This window comes from Atractosteus spatula, chromosome 3, assembly GCF_055471065.1.
Source record: "Atractosteus spatula isolate fAtrSpa1 chromosome 3, fAtrSpa1.hap1, whole genome shotgun sequence".
In the NCBI taxonomy this organism is placed as follows: domain Eukaryota; kingdom Metazoa; phylum Chordata; class Actinopteri; order Semionotiformes; family Lepisosteidae; genus Atractosteus; species Atractosteus spatula.
Window position 1 is genome coordinate 76,317,165 of NC_142708.1, and position 17,739 is coordinate 76,334,903.

The 17,739-nt window shown below is 56.9% G+C and overlaps 1 protein-coding gene and 1 long non-coding RNA gene across 2 annotated transcripts; one reads left to right on the forward strand and one right to left on the reverse strand.

The window, feature by feature from the left end:
* Positions 1 to 14: 14 nt before the first annotated feature.
* LOC148838800 (uncharacterized) lies at positions 15 to 2,289 on the reverse strand. Its single transcript, XM_088909850.1, has 4 exons — positions 2,146 to 2,289; positions 919 to 1,025; positions 687 to 830; positions 15 to 158 (listed from the first exon to the last, which is right to left on the reverse strand). The coding sequence occupies exons 1-4, from the start codon at positions 2,165 to 2,167 to the stop codon at positions 114 to 116; spliced, it is 318 nt and encodes a 105-aa protein (XP_088765976.1). The 5' UTR covers positions 2,168 to 2,289; the 3' UTR covers positions 15 to 113.
* LOC148838801 (uncharacterized) lies at positions 947 to 5,444 on the forward strand. The gene is made up of 2 exons (XR_016090779.1): positions 947 to 1,212; positions 1,893 to 5,444. It is a non-coding gene; the product is annotated as an uncharacterized LOC148838801 (long non-coding RNA).
* Positions 5,445 to 17,739: the final 12,295 nt, after the last annotated feature.

Genomic DNA, 17,739 nt, shown 5'->3' on the forward strand with positions numbered 1-17,739 from the left:
ACGGACCAAGAGGAAGGTTTAAAGTCACGTAGTTTTATTCAAGCAGCTTTCGGAAGCGGTCATCACTGTAAGGATGCAGGTCGGAGAGACGCTGCGAGCTGGCCAGAGGGCCGTCAGTGCTTCTTGTCCTTGTGCTTCTTCTCCTTTTTGCCTTTTCCCTGGAAAACAGAGCGGAGGCGGTGAGACGGGAGCAGGAGCCCGAGTGGCTCCTGCAGCCGCCAGGAGTTCCTCAGTCCCGGGTGGCTGAATCAGCCGACACCCCTGTTACTCGAGCTCCCCGCTGTACTGACGCGAGTAGGACGGGGGGCCACGGGCGGCGGGCGGTCAGAATCGCATCGTTTACCAGCAGGGAGCCGGTGGGCACGGTCCTCCGCTCCGAGCGCTGCCTGTGTCCTACAGCGCTTTGCTGCGCCGGGTGCGAGCTTGGGGGGCTGTCGGGCGGGACGCGCCTCTGTGCGCAGCGGGCTGACCGGAAGCGAGCCGGACACGGAAGTGACCGCTGCTTTCCCGACGACGCGAACATTCGCGAGTTCCTGCTGGTCTTCAGAGCCGCAGTTCTAGACGGGTTGCTGTGCACTTCTGGCATTGTTACCGGAGTGCGCGCTTACGCTGGAGGCTCGGGGGGCTTTTAAAATGTTTTTCAGAGTGAAGGTGACGCGAGTGGTTAGTTCATCTCGGCGCCCTACCTTCCCGTCGTCCTCGCCGCTGGAGGAAGAGGAGCTGTCCGAATCGCCCCCCTCGCCGTGTTTGTGCTTCTTCTCGCCGTGTTTGTGCTTCTTCTCGCCATCCTTGTGCTTCTTCTCGCCGTGTTTGTGGTGGTCCTTCTTGTCCTGAAAGAGAGAGGAGCGGTGCGGTGGGTCGGCAGCGGTGCCGCTTGGTTAACCGAACCCGCCTTTCGTGGTCGGGCCACCGGCTCACCTTCTCCTTGTGTTTGTCTTTGCTCCAGAAGGCGTTGACCTCCTGGCTGGACTTGCCCTCGATCTTGGGCTCCTCGGCTCTCGCCGGCTTGTCGTGACACTCGGCCGCTGGAGAGAAGCAGAGGGTCGGGCTGGGTCAGTGTCACACCGAGAGCTCCTGGAGCAGGGGAGTCCGGGGGTCCCCGGGGGGGCTGGGGTCCTGTGGCGAGCGAAGACTACCGTATCGCCCTTCGCGTGGCCAGCGAGGGTGGACGCCAGATCAATCCACGGCTTTGTCAAGCGAGCGAATATTAAGGTGTGAACCGGAGTTGCCCTCTCCCACTACTCTCAGTCCCACGTTTCCTGGAAGGTTTGAGCGCCTCTGTCGAGGAAAAAATACGATTTTCCCATTTTCGGGGTCCACGCGGGGAGCATAATGAAGAGCGTGCTGACGTGGGCTTGTTGGTGTGTGATTTTGGTTGTAGAAAACGATTGGCTGCTCAGGTCGAAGGAACTGAGTCTCTTGAGTCTACAGCCGGGAAGGGGACCTGAGCTCAGTCACCTAGAACTGCCCGTACAAGTGCAGACGCCGTGTAAATTCTGTTCGGTGTCTCGGTCGCGGCAGAACCGGGCTGTCTGGCCCGAGCGGCCCCCCGTCGCTCGAGGCGCCACACAGAGAAGCTCCAGTGAGGCCGGAAGCCCCCTCGCGCGCGACACGCGCCCCCGCAGCCAGGTGCCACGAGCGGCGCGCGCGCGCACGCCGCCGCCGCCTGCGCGTTCTCAGCGCTGAGGCTGCTGCTCTTCTTGGCACGAGAAGCCTGTCTGGCGAGAACTGGCCGGGCTGCGGGTGTCAGAACCGGTCCCACGACAGGTATGCGGAGGAGGAACACGCCCTGCCGCAGGTTTCTCCCTGTGCCCGCAGCCCGGACCACATTAGACAGGCCGCGGCGGTTTACTAAGGATTAGAGGGATTACGAATCGCGTTTCTCTCCGCAGTGCGAGGCGGCGACAGCGGTCCTGGCGTCTGAGATGGAGACTCCTGCAGATTGCATCTCGCACGAGTTTCACGGTCTGCTCTGACACGGAAGCTGGTGTCGGACGAGCAGTCGCTGCACTCCGGCTGCAGAGGCCGTGGCGACTCGTGGCGTGACCGTACGGTGCCACGGGCTCGCGTGCCCGCCGAGGAAGTCTGCGGTCCGACACGGGTGGGGAAAAGGGAGCGAGAAAAAGACGCAGCGACGCGCCGTACCTGTGGCCAAATCGAAGTCCATGTCCGGGCGCTTGTCTGTCCCTCTGGCTGTGGAGGCGCGTCCTGTGGCTCAGCCGGTCGGCAGCAGACTGTCGAGGCGTCTCTGCGACCTGCGCTTCCACAGCTGTGGGCGGCGGTCAGGTGGAGATGTGATAAACACACCCACACACACGCGCGATACGTGTGTGGCGCACCCACGAAATTCTATTCACAAATGATCGTAGAATAATAATAATATGATGATGATGATTATTACTACTATTACTAATAATAATAATAATAATAATAATAATATGATGATGATTGATTATTACTACTAATAATAAAAAATGTTTTGATTCTTGGTTGTAAAGAGCTCAGGCAAGGTGACTCTCTGATATCCTTAGGGTTAGCGCTCCAGAGTTTTGGGGCGCAGCAGGAGAAGGCCCTGTCACCCCCAGAGTGTAGACGGGCTTGGGGGACAGACAGGAGAGCAGTCAGACGAGCGGAGGCTGTGAGGGGGAGCAGGGCGGGAGTTGGGCAGACTGAGCCACGCGCTGCCTTATAGCTGAGCAGGAGGGAGGCGCGTGCGGGGCTCCTGCACCGGCTCCGGCTGGTCGGTGTTTGCTGTGGAAGCGGACTCTGCCGACCTGTCGAGCCGTAGCTGAACTGCAGCCTTTCGTTGTCGGAGTTTCAGCACCTCGCAGCCGCCTGCAGCCGGTCCCGTGGTAAAGGGACCATGCAGACCCCACACAGAAGGTGCCCCAGTCCAGAGTCGGCGGAACCCGGCCTCTGACGTCAGTTGTCTGCCTCTGATGTCTGGGTTTCATACAGACATGTGACACGATGACGATCCTGCTAGCTCTGCAGCGCGATATGGCGTCCACAGGAGACTAGACTGAAGCAGGGAAATGAGAAGGGCCCCAGTAATTACAGGACCTGTAGGAGTACGTCTGAAGCGGCGCTGAACTGATCACGAGGGAAGGTTGCTAACTGGCTTTCCGTCACGGGTTCGAGCGGCCAGCAGGAGACGTGAGTTCTGGGCTCAGCGAGCGCTCCGTGTCACCTGCGGGCGTCAGGAGCCACCTGCGGCCGCGCCTCCCCGCACTATTGTGTAAGAAAAGAAAGACGGAGACAACAGGCAGTGTGCAAAACAGCAACAGGTAACAGGTTATGTGCAAAACAACATCAGATGTGCAAAATCATACATCAACAGAATGAAATAAAGGATAGAAAATTATGGGGAGTGAGCTTCTTGACGTGAGGTAGAGGTAGATTTCAATGTGTTTGAGTTTTTGGTAAGAAAGGAGGCACTGTGAGGTTCAGCTCGTAGGTGAGAGAGGCTGGGAGTTTGATAGTGCGGGAGGGTAATTACAAATGTCAATCTTGGGAGCCGTAATATCCGGTGGAGGGTTTGTCTGCGATGCGGCAACGGCGATTCGGGATTGAAGGACAGGACCTGCACGAGCGAACTTCACCAGCCCACAGCAGCGCTTCAGACACGACCCGAATCGCTGAAGAGTCACGGGGCGTCTAAGAAGCGTTTGGGGTTCGGCTGGTTTTTTGGGGGGGCTTTTCTGCGCCAAGACTGAGCCTCCAGCGGCCGAAAGGGAGGCGCGTGAGGAAACAAGCGCCTTCTCGCGCTAAGCTTGGGCAAAGGGTGAAGACGGGATTTCTGGTTTTGCTCGTTTTCAATTTGCCTGTCTCTTGTGAAGAGACCTCGTGGAAGTGCTGTCCATCCACCACTGGCAGCTGGTCGATTGTAACTACAGTTGTGCGGACTGGAAGGTTGGTGTCTCATTTTGCACTAGCCTGTCACTATTAGAAATTGCTGTTGGTAAAAGGTGCAGTTCTTCACACACCGACTCGAGTCCTTCATTCCGTGCAGCGCCAGTGCTGGAACAGCAGGCGGCGGCAGAGAGACCCGGAGCCTCGACTCCTCTCCCGGTCGGTACAGGGCCTGTTCCACCCAGCACCTGCTTGGACAAGCAGTAGTAAATACGAGCTTGAGAGCCACTTGTATGGGTGAGGAGCAAGCTGTGCAGTCTGGCACAAAAGCGATACAGACCTTCAGGGGTGAGAGGTGGTCTTCCAGGAAGTGATTCTTGTACACAGCAGTGCATTATATATATTATTGAAAGCCTTTGAAGTCTTGCCTTTTGTAGTAGCCTGATTAGTAGGAGCAGTGAGGGCTTTAACAGTCTGGCAAAGAAGGTGACCTCTTTGTCCAGGTCAAAATGTTTAGGACTTTCCCCCCCCCAGCCTTTAGCTGTGCACCAGTGACCTGGAGTGTGGGATCAATGGCCTGCAGTGCGGTGGTGCTGCTGAAGTGTGACATGGTCTGGTTTTCTTAAGGCCCCCCCCCAGCCATCTGCTTGGCAGTGACGACTGGGACAGTTTATTGCAGAAATCATTAGGGAAACGTGACCCTTGCAGACGTGCCGCTGTGCTCAAGCGTGGGGTCTTGGGCCAGGGGTCTTTGTCGAGAGCCGGGCCCTGTGTGCTGTCCGCGCTGGAACATGAGAGCCCTCTTCTCCTGATGAAGGAAAGGATTTTTTTGGTTCACAGTCTAGTCTTTCTGTTTTAGGCAGGAGGGGCCCCCTGAACTACCATCGGTACTGAAATAAGTTTCAAGAGGAATCGTTTGACAAAGGAGCTGAATTCCTGGCGGATCTTTTTCACGTCCATAGAGTGACGGCAAACTCAGGGAGGCTCTGAATTTCCAGCAGGAGGGCGTACCTTGTGTGGGGGAGGAGACTAAATGCCTGCACCACTCGTTCATGAAGGAGAACCTGTTGTGGCAGTGAGAGGCCAGGTCCTTGTTCAAGCACATGGAGAGAATTTGTTCTTTGTCTCAAACCTCATCTTATCCCTTTTTAAAGAGGATTAACTTTCTAGCCGTTTGAGTCCTTATCAAGAGGAACATTTAACTGTGAACTACCGCCCCGGGGCCTGACGTCTGTGACTCATCCGGAGGGTCCAGAGGTGTGCGAGGGTGGAGTTGGCCGAGGAGGGGCAGGTCAATTTTTGTCATGGGGTGGCTGGGTGCGTACATGGTGTGGCTTTATTGATTTATAGCATGGTTTTCATGGAACTTTCCCCTCTGCTCAGCCTTCCTGATCTCAGCCCCTCCCGTTATGAAGTGCTCTTTTACTTCTTAATTTCATATTTATTTCTACATTTCCTTTCTCCCAAGGTTTCAGTGGTCATTTGTGACTTGTGGCTTGCTTACAGTTTGAACCAACAGAGATCGTGTTTATTGTTATTCTGTTATTAATGTTCCTATTTCAATGTTAAAATACATGTCATCTTTGTAAAAAGCGTCCTGCTTGTTCTTGTTTGTAAGGTACTGTATGCATTATGAGTTCTTCGGAGGGGTTAATACGTTTTCTAGTTAGTAATTTGTCATACACAATACAGTAAGGTTGGAGTGGGTACTGTACTGAGTACTGTATGGGAGAACCGCAAGCTGGGGGAGCCCCTTTCCAGGATCATGCACAGGGACCCCACAACAGCGCTGGGCGGCCCTGCTCCTCCCCCGTCTCACCAGATCACAGCTCTGTCCTGCCGGGACATATGAGCAACACAGGAAGCCCACTCCTCCTGGGACGTCCCGGACCAGCGGGCCTGCAGGGGTCCCAAAAATCAGGCAACACCAAGATCCCTCTGCTGTCCTCTTCCTCCTCTAGTTGGGGACCCCCTGCCGAAGGGAGCCCCGTTCAGCACTCCCGCTGTGCCTGGTGGACTTGACCCCGAGTTCCCCCCCTCCCCCCCAGGCCAGAGGTACTGAGGTGCCTCCAGCCACCACAACAGAGCACCCTGACAGCCCTCTGAGAGAGAACCTTTATTTCATCTCCTCTCCCGAACACTCGTCTTTAACAGGAACAGAGAACTGTGAGCGACCCAGCCCCCCCCCCCCACACACACCTCCCTCTGAGCACAGCCCCCCCACACACACACCCCTCTGAGCACAGCCCCCCCACACACACACCTCCCTCTGAGCACAACAGCCCCCCCCACACACCCCCCCCCCTTTGAGCACAACAGCCCCACACACACACACACCCCTCTGAGCACAGCCCCCCCCACACACACACCCCTCTGAGCACAACAGCCCCCCCCACACACACACTCCTCTGAGCACAACAGCCCCACACACACAGACACACACACCCCCCCTCTGAGCACAACAGCCCCACACACACTCGTGTCTGAGCACAACAGCCTCACACACACACCCCTCTGAGCACAACAGCCCCACACACCCACCTCCCTCTGAGCACAACAGCCCCCCACACACACACACACACCCCTCTGAGCACAACAGCCCCCCAAACACACCCCTCTGAGCACAACAGCCCTACACACACCCCCCTCTGAGCACAACAGCCCCACACACACACACCCCTCTGAGCACAACAGCCTCACACACACACCCCTCTGAGCACAACAGCCCCACACACCCACCTCCCTCTGAGCACAACAGCCCCCCACACACACACACACACCCCTCTGAGCACAACAGCCCCCCAAACACACCCCTCTGAGCACAACAGCCCTACACACACCCCCCTCTGAGCACAACAGCCCCACACACACACCCCCCTCTGAGCACAACAGCCCCCCCCCCACACACACACACCCCTCTGAGCACAACAGCCCCACACACACTCGTGTGTGTCTGAGCACAACAGCCCCACACACACACACCCCTCTGAGCACAACAGCCCCACACACACTCGTGTGTGTCTGAGCACAACAGCCCCACACACACACACCCCTCTGAGCACAACAGCCCCACACACCCCCCCTCTGAGCACAACAGCCCCACACACCCACCCCCCTCTGAGCACAACAGCCCCCCACACACACACACACACTCCTCTGAGCACAACAGCCCCACACACCCCCCCTCTGAGCACAACAGCCCCACACACACACACCCCTCTGAGCACAACAGCCCCACACCCACACACCCCTCTGAGCACAACAGCCCCACACACACTCGTGTGTGTCTGAGCACAACAGCCCCACACACACACACCCCTCTGAGCACAACAGCCCCACACACACTCGTGTGTGTCTGAGCACAACAGCCCCACACACACTCGTGTGTGTCTGAGCACAACAGCCCCACACACACACCCCTCTGAGCACAACAGCCCCACACACACACCCCTCTGAGCACAACAGCCCCACACACACTCGTGTGTCTGAGTGGGGGCACAGGCGGGGTCCAGTGGGCCGGACAGTGTCTAGGCCTACTCCCCATCCTCCTCCTCCTCTTCCTCCCCCCACTGGCTCCGCACGTTGCGGTTCTGCTGGCAGCTGAACTTCTGGGCCTTGCGGCTGTGGGGCAGAGAGAGAGCCGGGGTGAGCGAGGGGCCGGGCCGCCAGCACCGACCTGCCAGACAGACGCGCGCAGACTGACCAGTAGAGGCGCCTCTCCGCCTTGGCCATGCCGTGCCACATGCGCGCCAGCTCCTTGGTCGCCACGGTGGAGGGGGTCCCGGGGTGAGCTCTGGGGGGACACACGCAGGCCGGGTAAGCAAGGCGGCAGGCGGGAAGGAGCCGGAGGGCTGGCCCACTCGTGCACACTCACGCACACCCGCGCACACTCACGCACACCCGCACACACATGCACACTTGTGCACACCCATGCACAATCACGAGCACAATCGCACACACACACCGCATGTAGGACTTCCTGTTCAGGCGGCAGAACATGATGAAGCCGTTGACGCACTTCCTCTTCAGGTGGCGCAGCTCGCCTGGCGCCCCCCTGTGCCTGTGCTGGCCCCGGCCTCCGCGGCCGCCCTGCGCCGAGCCTCTCTGGGACGGGGTCCAGGTCAGATCTGCGCCTTCCTCCTCCTCCTCGCTCTGGGAGGACAGCCAGCCGCCGGCGCCCGTTGCCTCGCTGCTGTCCTGCACCTGGGACACAGGGCCAGGGAGAAGGCCTGTAACCATGCGGCAGCAGCTCGGGCTGGGCTTCCCGCTGCTGCCCCTGTCCGGAGTCCAGGGCGTCACGTCTGCAGCTCTCACCCGGGACACTGTCCACAGCTTGAGCCCCAGACATCCACCAGCCCTGTGCTCCTGCCCAGGGAACAGACTCCCCCTCCCTCCCAGACCAGGGGGCCGTACCGAGTCCCTGCTGGGGTCTCCGGTTCGCATGGGCGGCTCCGAGCTGATCCACACGTCTTCGAACAGAGCTGCAGACAAGATGCACACAGACAGGAGACGAGTGAGTGAGTGAGTCTGTCTGTCCGTGTGTTTCTGTGCATCTGTGTGTGTGTCTGTCCATGCGTGTCCATGTGTCTCTGCGTGTATCTGTGTATATCCGTGTATGTCTCTGTGTGTCTCTGCGTTTGTGTGTGTCTATGTGTGTGTGTCTCTGTGTCTGTGCATGTTTGTGTGTCTCTGTGTCTGCTTGTATCTGTCTCTCTGCGTGTGTCCGTGTGTGTCTGTGTCCGTGTGTCTGCGTGTGTCTATGTCAGTCACATGTCAGTCACAGCTCAGCTGGGCAAGGGGATGGGCAGGATGGACACACCTTCCAGCTCCTCGTGTCCCTTGGGCAGAAGGCTGGCCGGGATGTCCCGTGCCGGGGAGGTGAAGAGTGAGGGGCTGAGGTTGAGATCGTCCAGGACATCCAGAGCTCCCAGCTGGCTGCCGGGGGTGGACGGGGTGGGCGCTGCAGGGGCAGAGACAGACAGCGAGAGGTGTGACCTCACCCTCCTGAGGCTCAGGCACAAGGGTGCAGGCGCCAAAAACACCCACTCAAAGCACAGAATGAGAGACGCTGAGCTTTACAGGGTCACAGGTGGAAACTCTGGTGAAGCGCTTTCTGAGCTTTACGCCAAGGGATGTGGGAGTATGGGACAAGCTCCCCTCGTTGTGACCCCTCCTGTGACCTCTGTACCAAGGACGGGTCTCCTCCTGTTCTTCCTGTGCTGCAGACAAGGAGGCAAAAATGGGGTCGCAACACAAGTGCACTGCTGTTGAAAGAAGCCTTTCCAAGAGCCGAGACAGACGTCTGTCATCTGAGAAAGACTGACAGCTCTGCTCTGTGCTGCCGTGTTTGCCGACTTCACTGTGACACTTTCTAGAAACCCTCTGCCACGTGAAGAGCCCCCTTCAGACCGCCAGCGAGCGTCGGGGGACGGCGTACCTGGGGCCTGGCCAGCCGCCGATCCAGGGGTCAGAGGGAATTCGCCGTCCTCGGAGGAGGGGTACCCCCCCAGCAAATGGTCTTTCGCAAGCAGGCCCCACGCCCTGCAGACACGACAGGGGACAGCGGATCTCAGACACGACGGAAGGCTTTCAGACTCCCCGGTTTCTGAGCCCGGGGACACAGACCCCACTCCTGCGGTTCTGAGCGCCGCCCCGGTGAAGACCTGCCCCCCGGCCCCTCCAGGCTCGGGCTTGCTCAGGGCAGCCCGAGAGCCCGGGGGGCGGTTTCACACTGGGGAGGCCGGAGCAAGGCCAGGCTCCCGCCAGCTCCCGGCACTCGGCTGCGGCTCCGACCCGGCGGACTCGTGTGCTCACTCGGGCTGCAGCACGTCCAGGACCCCGCAGGAGCCGTCCTCCTCGCTGCCTGTCCTGTCCCCGCAGGCGGAGCACCAGCTGCTGTCCCCAGGGGTCCTCGGCTCTTGCCCTCCTGGGGTCTCTGCAAGAGGGCAGCGCAGGACAGTGCTGACGGACCCCCCGCAGAGACAGCCCGACGCAGGCGGCCACACGAACTGCGCACTGGGAAGAGTGAACCAGCCCAGAGGACACAGGTGGACAGAACCTGGACGGGCACCTGGAACTGAGCAAAGGGCTGTGGAGCGAGCTGCCCAGCCATGGCGCTGAAGCCCTCAGGAAAAGGCTGGACGGGATCCTGGACAAGATTAGCTACTAACTACCAGACGGGCCAGTCGGACTCGTTTCGAATCTTCCACAGGTTCTCACGTTCGTAAGAAGGGAGAATGTGCCTGGAACAGCTGGATCGGGACAACATGCCCTGGGCACAGCCAACACACTTGATACTATCAGCAGAGCAAACTGCTCCAACAGCTGGACCAAGGGACTGATGACCACACTCTTTCCACAGTCAGGGTCCAGTCCCGAGCCCAGGGAACAGGGGTGATCCTGGATTAGCGCGGGGTGTGTCTGGTGAGGGCTGGCCGGGGAGAGTCAGCAGCTCAGCCATGCTTAACTGACTCCTGACGGGTTTGTGAACAAGGAGGAGCGGTAATGAATACAGACACTAATTGAATGAATAATTTAGATTATTCTAGCCTGTTGATCATGTTGCTCTTTGGGAAATTCAGTCTCAGCGCAGGCTGTTGGCATCGAAGGTATATTTTGTCTCTGATGTGAGAAGTGGGGAACAGCAGGAAACAGTACAGATTAGGCAGGGCCGCCATCAGTGGAGAATAACAGAGGTCAGCACTGGGATCTCCACTCTTTAAACCCGAGCTCCAGACTCTAGGATAGTCAGCCAGTCAGGTTTGCAGACAAACCCAAAAGAGGAAACACTCCTGAGGCAAAAAACGAAATTTAAATCCCCTTACATTACTGGCACAAGTAGAACCTCATTCAGAAAATGTTGTACAGTTGTAATGTTGTACAAGATAACTCACAATAAAGATACTGCTGCTCTGGAACACGGACAGAGAGAAGCCCCCAGATGCAGCAAGGGGCTTGAGAGAATGTGCTCCACCGACAGACTGGGCAACGGTGTTTTCTTTTCTAAACCAGAGGACACAACTTCAAATCATGCAAAAGTGCATTTCTAACTGAGAATCCCTCTTTACACAGAGGGATGTGGGTGTGTGGAACAAGTCATGACACTTGTTGTCATCCTGGCCTCTATCAAGGAAACTGATGGACAGTTTGGTCCTGAGATTTTAGCAAAGTGCTGAGACCCCTCTTTTACCTTTGACTGAGACCCAGTGAAGACACTGGATGTAGTGGTTAGAAACAAACAGTAAGAGCACTTTCGTCAGGCGTCCTACCAGCAGAGGGAGCTGTCCTCCAGGAAGGCAGACTGAGGCTCAGCTCTGAGTCCAGGGAGCTGCTGCTGTCCTGTGCTGTCCCGTCCTTTGCCTGGATTGTCCCTGACTGGAACGCCAGCCACTCCGAGCGCTCATCCCACAGGGCCAGTGACCCCAATCGGGTGTTGGGGTGTCCGTCGCTGAGGTCACTCTGCGCCCCGTACAGCCTGCGCCTCTTTTCCGGCACGTCCTCACACAGCTCTGTCAGAGCAGCACAGAGCACAGCATAGTGTTGCTTTGAGCTCATGAGCAGCTTCCCCACACTGCCTGATCTAGACACAGCACAGCTCCTCACACTGCCTGATCTAGACACAGCACAGCTCCTCACACTGCCTGGTCTAGACACAGCATAGCTCCTCACACTGCCTGATCTAGACACAGCACAGCTCCTCACTGCCCGGTCTAGACACAGCACAGCTCCTCACTGCCTGATCTAGACACAGCACAGCTCCTCACTGCCCGGTCTAGACACAGCACAGCTCCTCACTGCCCGGTCTAGACACAGCACAGCTCCTCACACTGCCTGATCTAGACACAGCACAGCAGCAACAAAAAGATTGACAACAGAAGTTTTAAGCTGTTACAAGTGTAGAATTGGAATCAGATGAGTTGTGTCTAAGTCATACCTGACAGCGTCAGACCTCAGCTGGAATTTGGAGCTCCATCTTGCTTACTACGCTAAAGGGAAGACAGTGCAGCTCTAGAGGTGGCAGAAAAGGAGGGGAGGTCACGCTCTCTTTAGTCTGGGGCCGAGCCTCTACTCTGATTGGGGACTTGTGGCAGATATGCCACAATCCTGGCGGGCACAAGCTTAGGGGACCTTTCTTCAGGATCAGCAGCAGCACAAGGGCTGGGGACAGCAAGGGATATCCGATTGAGGGCCATTCCAGACTGAAAGCAGGAGATGTTTCCTGACAGAGGACTGTGGCAGTCTGGAACAGCTGATGCTGTGGGACTGTTTCAGCCCAGTGGAACGACCCGCCCACTCGTACCCGCGCACCTCTGTCGGGGGCTGGCCTCTTCCGGGGGCGGCCGCAGACGCTCTTGCGTTTGGCCTTCAGGCAGCGGGGGGGCGTCCTGGGCTCCGCCCGAGGCTCCGGGGGGGGGTCCTCTTCATGGCTGCAGGACCCTGGGGTGCATGAGCAGGAGACAGGCTGTGGAAACACTGCGGGAGGCTGGCGATGATGAGGGCGACCGGATCGGCCCGAACGAGGTGCAGCGTGAGATGTACTACACACACCGGCGTTCTCTTGTCCCTCCTCTCTAAGGCTCGGGCACGTCTGAGCGCTTAGACCACAGACGCCTGCGATCCCAGAAAGGTGGTGCTGGTGAGAGGACACTCTTGGCGTGGATAGATAATTAATCACTTACACTGAACGCCAACTCCGCATGAGCGTCCGCCTGTCAGGGGCCCTGCTCAGTGGCACAAAGACACAGACTTACTGCAGGCAGACAACCTGTCTTTTACACAGGACACAACTAAGCCAGACCTGCTCCTGCACGAGCCGAGATAGCCGAGTCCGATCAACAGGCCTCCACCACAGGTCGTCGCCTGTCAGCGCTGCAGGGAGCCCTGGTACAGGAGGGGTTTCTCTGACTTGGGGCTCAGTGCCGGTGAGCAGCGCTCGGTATCACTGTATCCGACTGAGCCCAGCCACACGCCCGGATCCACAGCTCAGACCCCGCGTGCCGGCTGCCCTCCGACCTCTGGCCTGCTGCCAGCATCCCGTGCGGCAGAGGCGGGTGTCCGGAGGCGCAGAGGGGTCCTCACCTCTCTCGGGGACACAGGTCGCCGGCAGCTTGCTCTGCGCGTCGTCGATGTGCCTCCTCAGCAGCTGCAGGTACCGCAGCAGGTGGAGCAGAATCTCCTTCTGTAGAGCAGAAAGAGTGCAGTGAGGCGGCGCGGCAGGAGGCAGGGGCTCCCCGCCCCGGGCTGAGGGGGCGCGCGGGGCGCAGGGCCGCGGTGGGGGGTACCTGAGACAGGCAGCGGCTGCCGGCCGGCGCTGGGAGGGGCAGCAGGGCGGCGATGTCTCTCAGGACGTCCCGAAACTCCTTCCTGCAAAGAGCGCAGCACGGTGCCAGGGTCTCTCCAACAGACACGGCAGCGCCGGGCTGACGGGCCTGGAGGAACACTGGCTACTGGGTCTCCGCCCTGGGAACGAGCTCCAGAGGCAGGGCAGGGGCGCCTCTGCTGCCCCAGGCCACAGCCCTTGGAGCTGCCGATGTCCAGAGTCACATACAGTAGCTTTACTCACCTCACACTGCGGCCTTCTGCCCAGCCACTGTCCCAGCCCTCATATTCCCAGCACCGCAGAGCCTGGCTGATCCAGGGCTCCTCACCCACTCTGAGACTGTGTTTTGCTCTCCTCTGTGCCCACATGCTTGCTTGTGGACATATTGTTAACTGCTACAGAAATCTGTGAGGCATTCTGCAACAAACTGTATTAAAGGATACTACTGCACAAGATGGATCGATTGACTGTTTTCTGAATAAAGTAGTAGTGCAGCAGCACTGAAAGACTACTACTGTCACTGCTCCAACACTACCACTGGCACTGCTCCAACACTACCACTGGCACTGCTCCAACACTACTACTGTCACTGCTCCAACACTACCACTGGCACTGCTCCAACACCACTACTGGCACTGCTCCAACACCACTACTGTCACTGCTCCAACACTACCACTGGCACTGCTCCAACACCACTACTGGCACTGCTCCAACACTACTGTCACTGCTCCAACACTACTACTGTCACTGCTCCAACACTACTACTGTCACTGCTCCAACACCACTACTGTCACTGCTCCAACACTACCACTGGCACTGCTCCAACACTACTACTGTCACTACTCCAACACCACTACTGGCACTGCTCCAACACTACTACTGTCACTGGTCCAACACTACCACTGTCACTACTCCAACACTACCACTGGCACTGCTCCAACACTACTACTGTCACTGCTCCAACACCACTGTCTCTGCTCCAATACTACTGGCACTGCTGGCACCAGTATGCTCCTCAGCAGATTAGAATACACGTAGGTGATCCAAGCTCTAACCCTGAACACACAGCTCTCCCAGCTGATCTGAGGGGGCCAAGAGCTCCATCTCCGGCTACTGTACCTCTTCCTCTGGGAAAGAGCCTTGGCCATCTCTGCGTGCAGGCTGGGCGTTCCCGAGGCTCCAGCGGGAGATCCTGGACATCGCCAGGAGCTGCCGGGATACTGGAGAGGAGAAATCTTTCCATTGGTCACTGCAGACCTCTCCCTTCATCTCCCACTCACTGTGGGACCATTGAGACACACACACAGTATATACACACAAACACACACACATACAGTATACACACACATACAGTAGATACACACATACATACACACACATGCAGTATATACACACATACACACACATAAACACAAACTGTACATACACACATATACACACATACAGTATATACACACACACATACAGTATATACACACATACACATACATACACTGTATATACACACATAAACATACACATACAAACACACACACATAAAAAAATACACACAAACATAAACACTGTATATTCAAAAACATACATACATATAGAAACACACTCACATATGAAGAGTGCTAAATACCTCCTATCCTTGTGTTACTTTTGCACAATCTCTAAATTGTTTTGTAAATTGCAATGGTGTAATTTATTGTATCCTATTTTTTTCGTTAATCTAATCTCTATAAATTCCTGTCCTTCTACTCTTCTATCCCTCTTAACGAGCTCGTGGACAAAGCATTTCATTGTTGACGACACTGCTGTACGCTGTACTGTTCGCACACTGATCAATAAATAAACCTTGAACTGTATATACACATAAACATGTACACACATACACACTATATACACGCTGCATGTACTCTATATGCACACACAGAGCCAGAGCCCAGTCCTGTAGGGACCACTTGACACCAGATTCCTCTGCAGGAATGAGCTGACCAGGTGGCCAGAGTTTAAAAAGCAGGAAGCAGGGGCTCCAGGGGCTCCAGCCAGTGCCGCACTGTCTGCTCCCTGCAGGGCAGGGAGCCGAGTGCAGAACCCCTGTGTGCCCTTCACAGGAGAGAGAAGGGCTGACTGCGCACCAAACAACGTGAGTGTGAGCACTTTCGGGACTTTCGCTAGTTTGGGCACAGTCCGAGTGAGACTGCAGCACTGCGATTTCTGAGAGGTCTGTTTCAAAGACTTTGTGAGAAACTCAATTTACTTGGAGGCTGGTGAGCAGTTTAGCTGCTCAGCTAGCCTAGTTAGGGACTTTCAAGAAGAAGTTTGCTCATCAGTTCCAAAAAGAGCTTAGAGAATAAAGAGCACATGAGAAAGTGAAACAGGAAACCCTGTAGAACCTCAGTATGGCCTATCATGGTGCTATATACTCTTCCAGAACATCCTTTCACCTTCTAGGCACTGTAGGCAAACAGTCACAGAATACGTCATGAAAAATGTTAAATTAAAATCAAGAGATATTCTCTTAAGATTGTATAAGAAGCAAGTATTGTATCACGTAAAACTCTGCACACAGTTTTGATCACAAACAGGCTGAAGGAACCGAGTCTCTTCACGCTGAAGGGAGGAGACTGTGAGGGAAAGCTCTCTCTGTGCACGACTCACCATCAGGCATGTCCCAAGACCCTAACTCGAGATTCCTGAAGTCCAGACAGACTCCACTGGCACCCAACTCCATTTCAAAGGTCAGGGGTTGTCGCCCTACTTCATTTAGGATCAGATATGTCTTTGTCATCTTTCAAGTCAGTGCAGTTTGTCATACAGTGTGCACAAGTGTAAGGAAACGCTTACTTGTATGTGGGCTCCGATACCGGAATCACCACACAACTAAAAAATAATCAGTGTGAGTCAGTGGTGGGTTGGGGTTAAGTCATCGGACAGCTTGTGGGAAGAAACTGTCTCTGACTCTGGAGGTTCTGGCCAGAGGGGGACCAGAGGGAGGGGAAGAACAGGGAGAATCCAGGATGACTGGTGCTCAGCGATGCTCCCAGCCTCCCTGAGGCAGCGGGTTGTAAAACTGTCCACAGCAGAGGGGGGCTGTACCCCAGTGACGGACTGGGCTGAGCTCACCACCCCCTGCAACACCTCCTGGTCAGACAGCGAGCTGCTGCCAAACCACTCTGTAGCCCCACTGTTAGTGACGTTCTGCCCCCGGTCCTGTGAAAATCGCCACGACAGCAGGGCAACAGCGGGGCAGTTGTCTTGGGAACCAGCTCGCCACTCCAGGGCCCAGTATGGTCCAAGACAACAGGAGCGCACACGGACCCCCCGGATGAGCATCTGAAGCCTGGGGGCCGGTCACAGGAGGCGCTTCTTTACACAGAGAGTGGCGGGAGAGTGGAACAGCCAGCCCCGAGCATGTGTGGGCCGGTCTCCAAGCTGACAACTGTGCCTCGAGACAACCAGTACACCCAAGGCAATCTCACCCTTTTACCATTATTATTATTATAATAATAGTATTATTATTGTTATTATTATTAATGCCACTTTCATATACCGTATCAGTATTCCGACTCCGCACATGCGAAAGGCAGTAAAAACTGACGCACCAGCCTGCGGGACTCGATCATGGGCTCAAGACCAGCTCTGTCATCGCGCTGCTCACCCACTGACATCCTCCCCCACGGAAGGCCCACGGAGCGGCGGCAGCTGCTGCTCACTGAGATATACGCGAAGCCGACAGGTCGGTCCCGCTTATCGCCCAGCGACAGTCTGACTTCTCCCCGGCGGCGAGGCGCGAAGGGGCGGCGCTGCAGGTGGGCTCTTACCTGTGTCCCGCGCGGCGTGGAGTGGACACGCCTCGGCCGCGCCCCTGCCGCGTTCGCGCAACCCAACCGCCGCGCGCGCACTCCCATTGGCCGAGCCGCACCGCCCTCCAGCCAATCCCCTGCAAGGCCCCGCCGGCCCCCGCTCCCATTGGCCGAGCCGTCAAGGCGGCTGCGCTCTGATTGGCCGGGCGCACGGCGGTCATGCTCGATCGCGACTGGCAACAGCGCCGTTGCTGGGTCGGGAGTGAGCTGCTGAGGCTCTTTAATAAGGTTACTCCAGGAGCTCCGTCCCCTCCGCCCCGGCTCCGGGCAAGCTGCTCCGCTCTGGGGCCTCGGGCGCCCCCCAGTAACAGAAATGCTGTCACAGTTCACTGCGGCGTTATTCTTTACACAGAGGGTGGTGGGAGTGGGGAACAAGCTCAAAAACCGGCCGGATGAGACCCTGGGATCAGTTAGCGTCTAACTAAGTTAGGTGGGGAGCTGCGTCAGCACGCGTAGGCTGCCAAGGAACAAGTAATAGGTTTATTCCTGCTGAAAAGAGAGGAAAAGAAACACAACGTTTCGGCTCTGGAGCCTTCTTCGGGTGTGAGCTTGTAGCTCCCAACTAGCTGCCAGGCTGCAGTCGTGTTTATGTCCACCAGCTGCTGGGCTCCCACGCGGGTCTCTCCTGGAATGTCACAGTTCTCTGTGGAAACCTCCAGGGTCTTTTCCTAAGGCACGTGACAGGACACTCGCAGTGCCGTTCCAGCCTCGCTGCCC

Bases quoted from the DNA above. Each gene is read 5' to 3' on its own strand.
- LOC148838800 (XM_088909850.1), bottom strand. From the start codon at position 2,167: ATGGACTTCGATTTGGCCACAG. The intron at 831-918 runs GTGAGCCGGTGG...TCTCTCTTTCAG, and splicing joins AAGACAAACACAAGGAGAAG to GACAAGAAGGACCACCACAA. The intron at 159-686 runs GTAGGGCGCCGA...TCTGTTTTCCAG, and splicing joins GCGGCGAGGACGACGGGAAG to GGAAAAGGCAAAAAGGAGAA.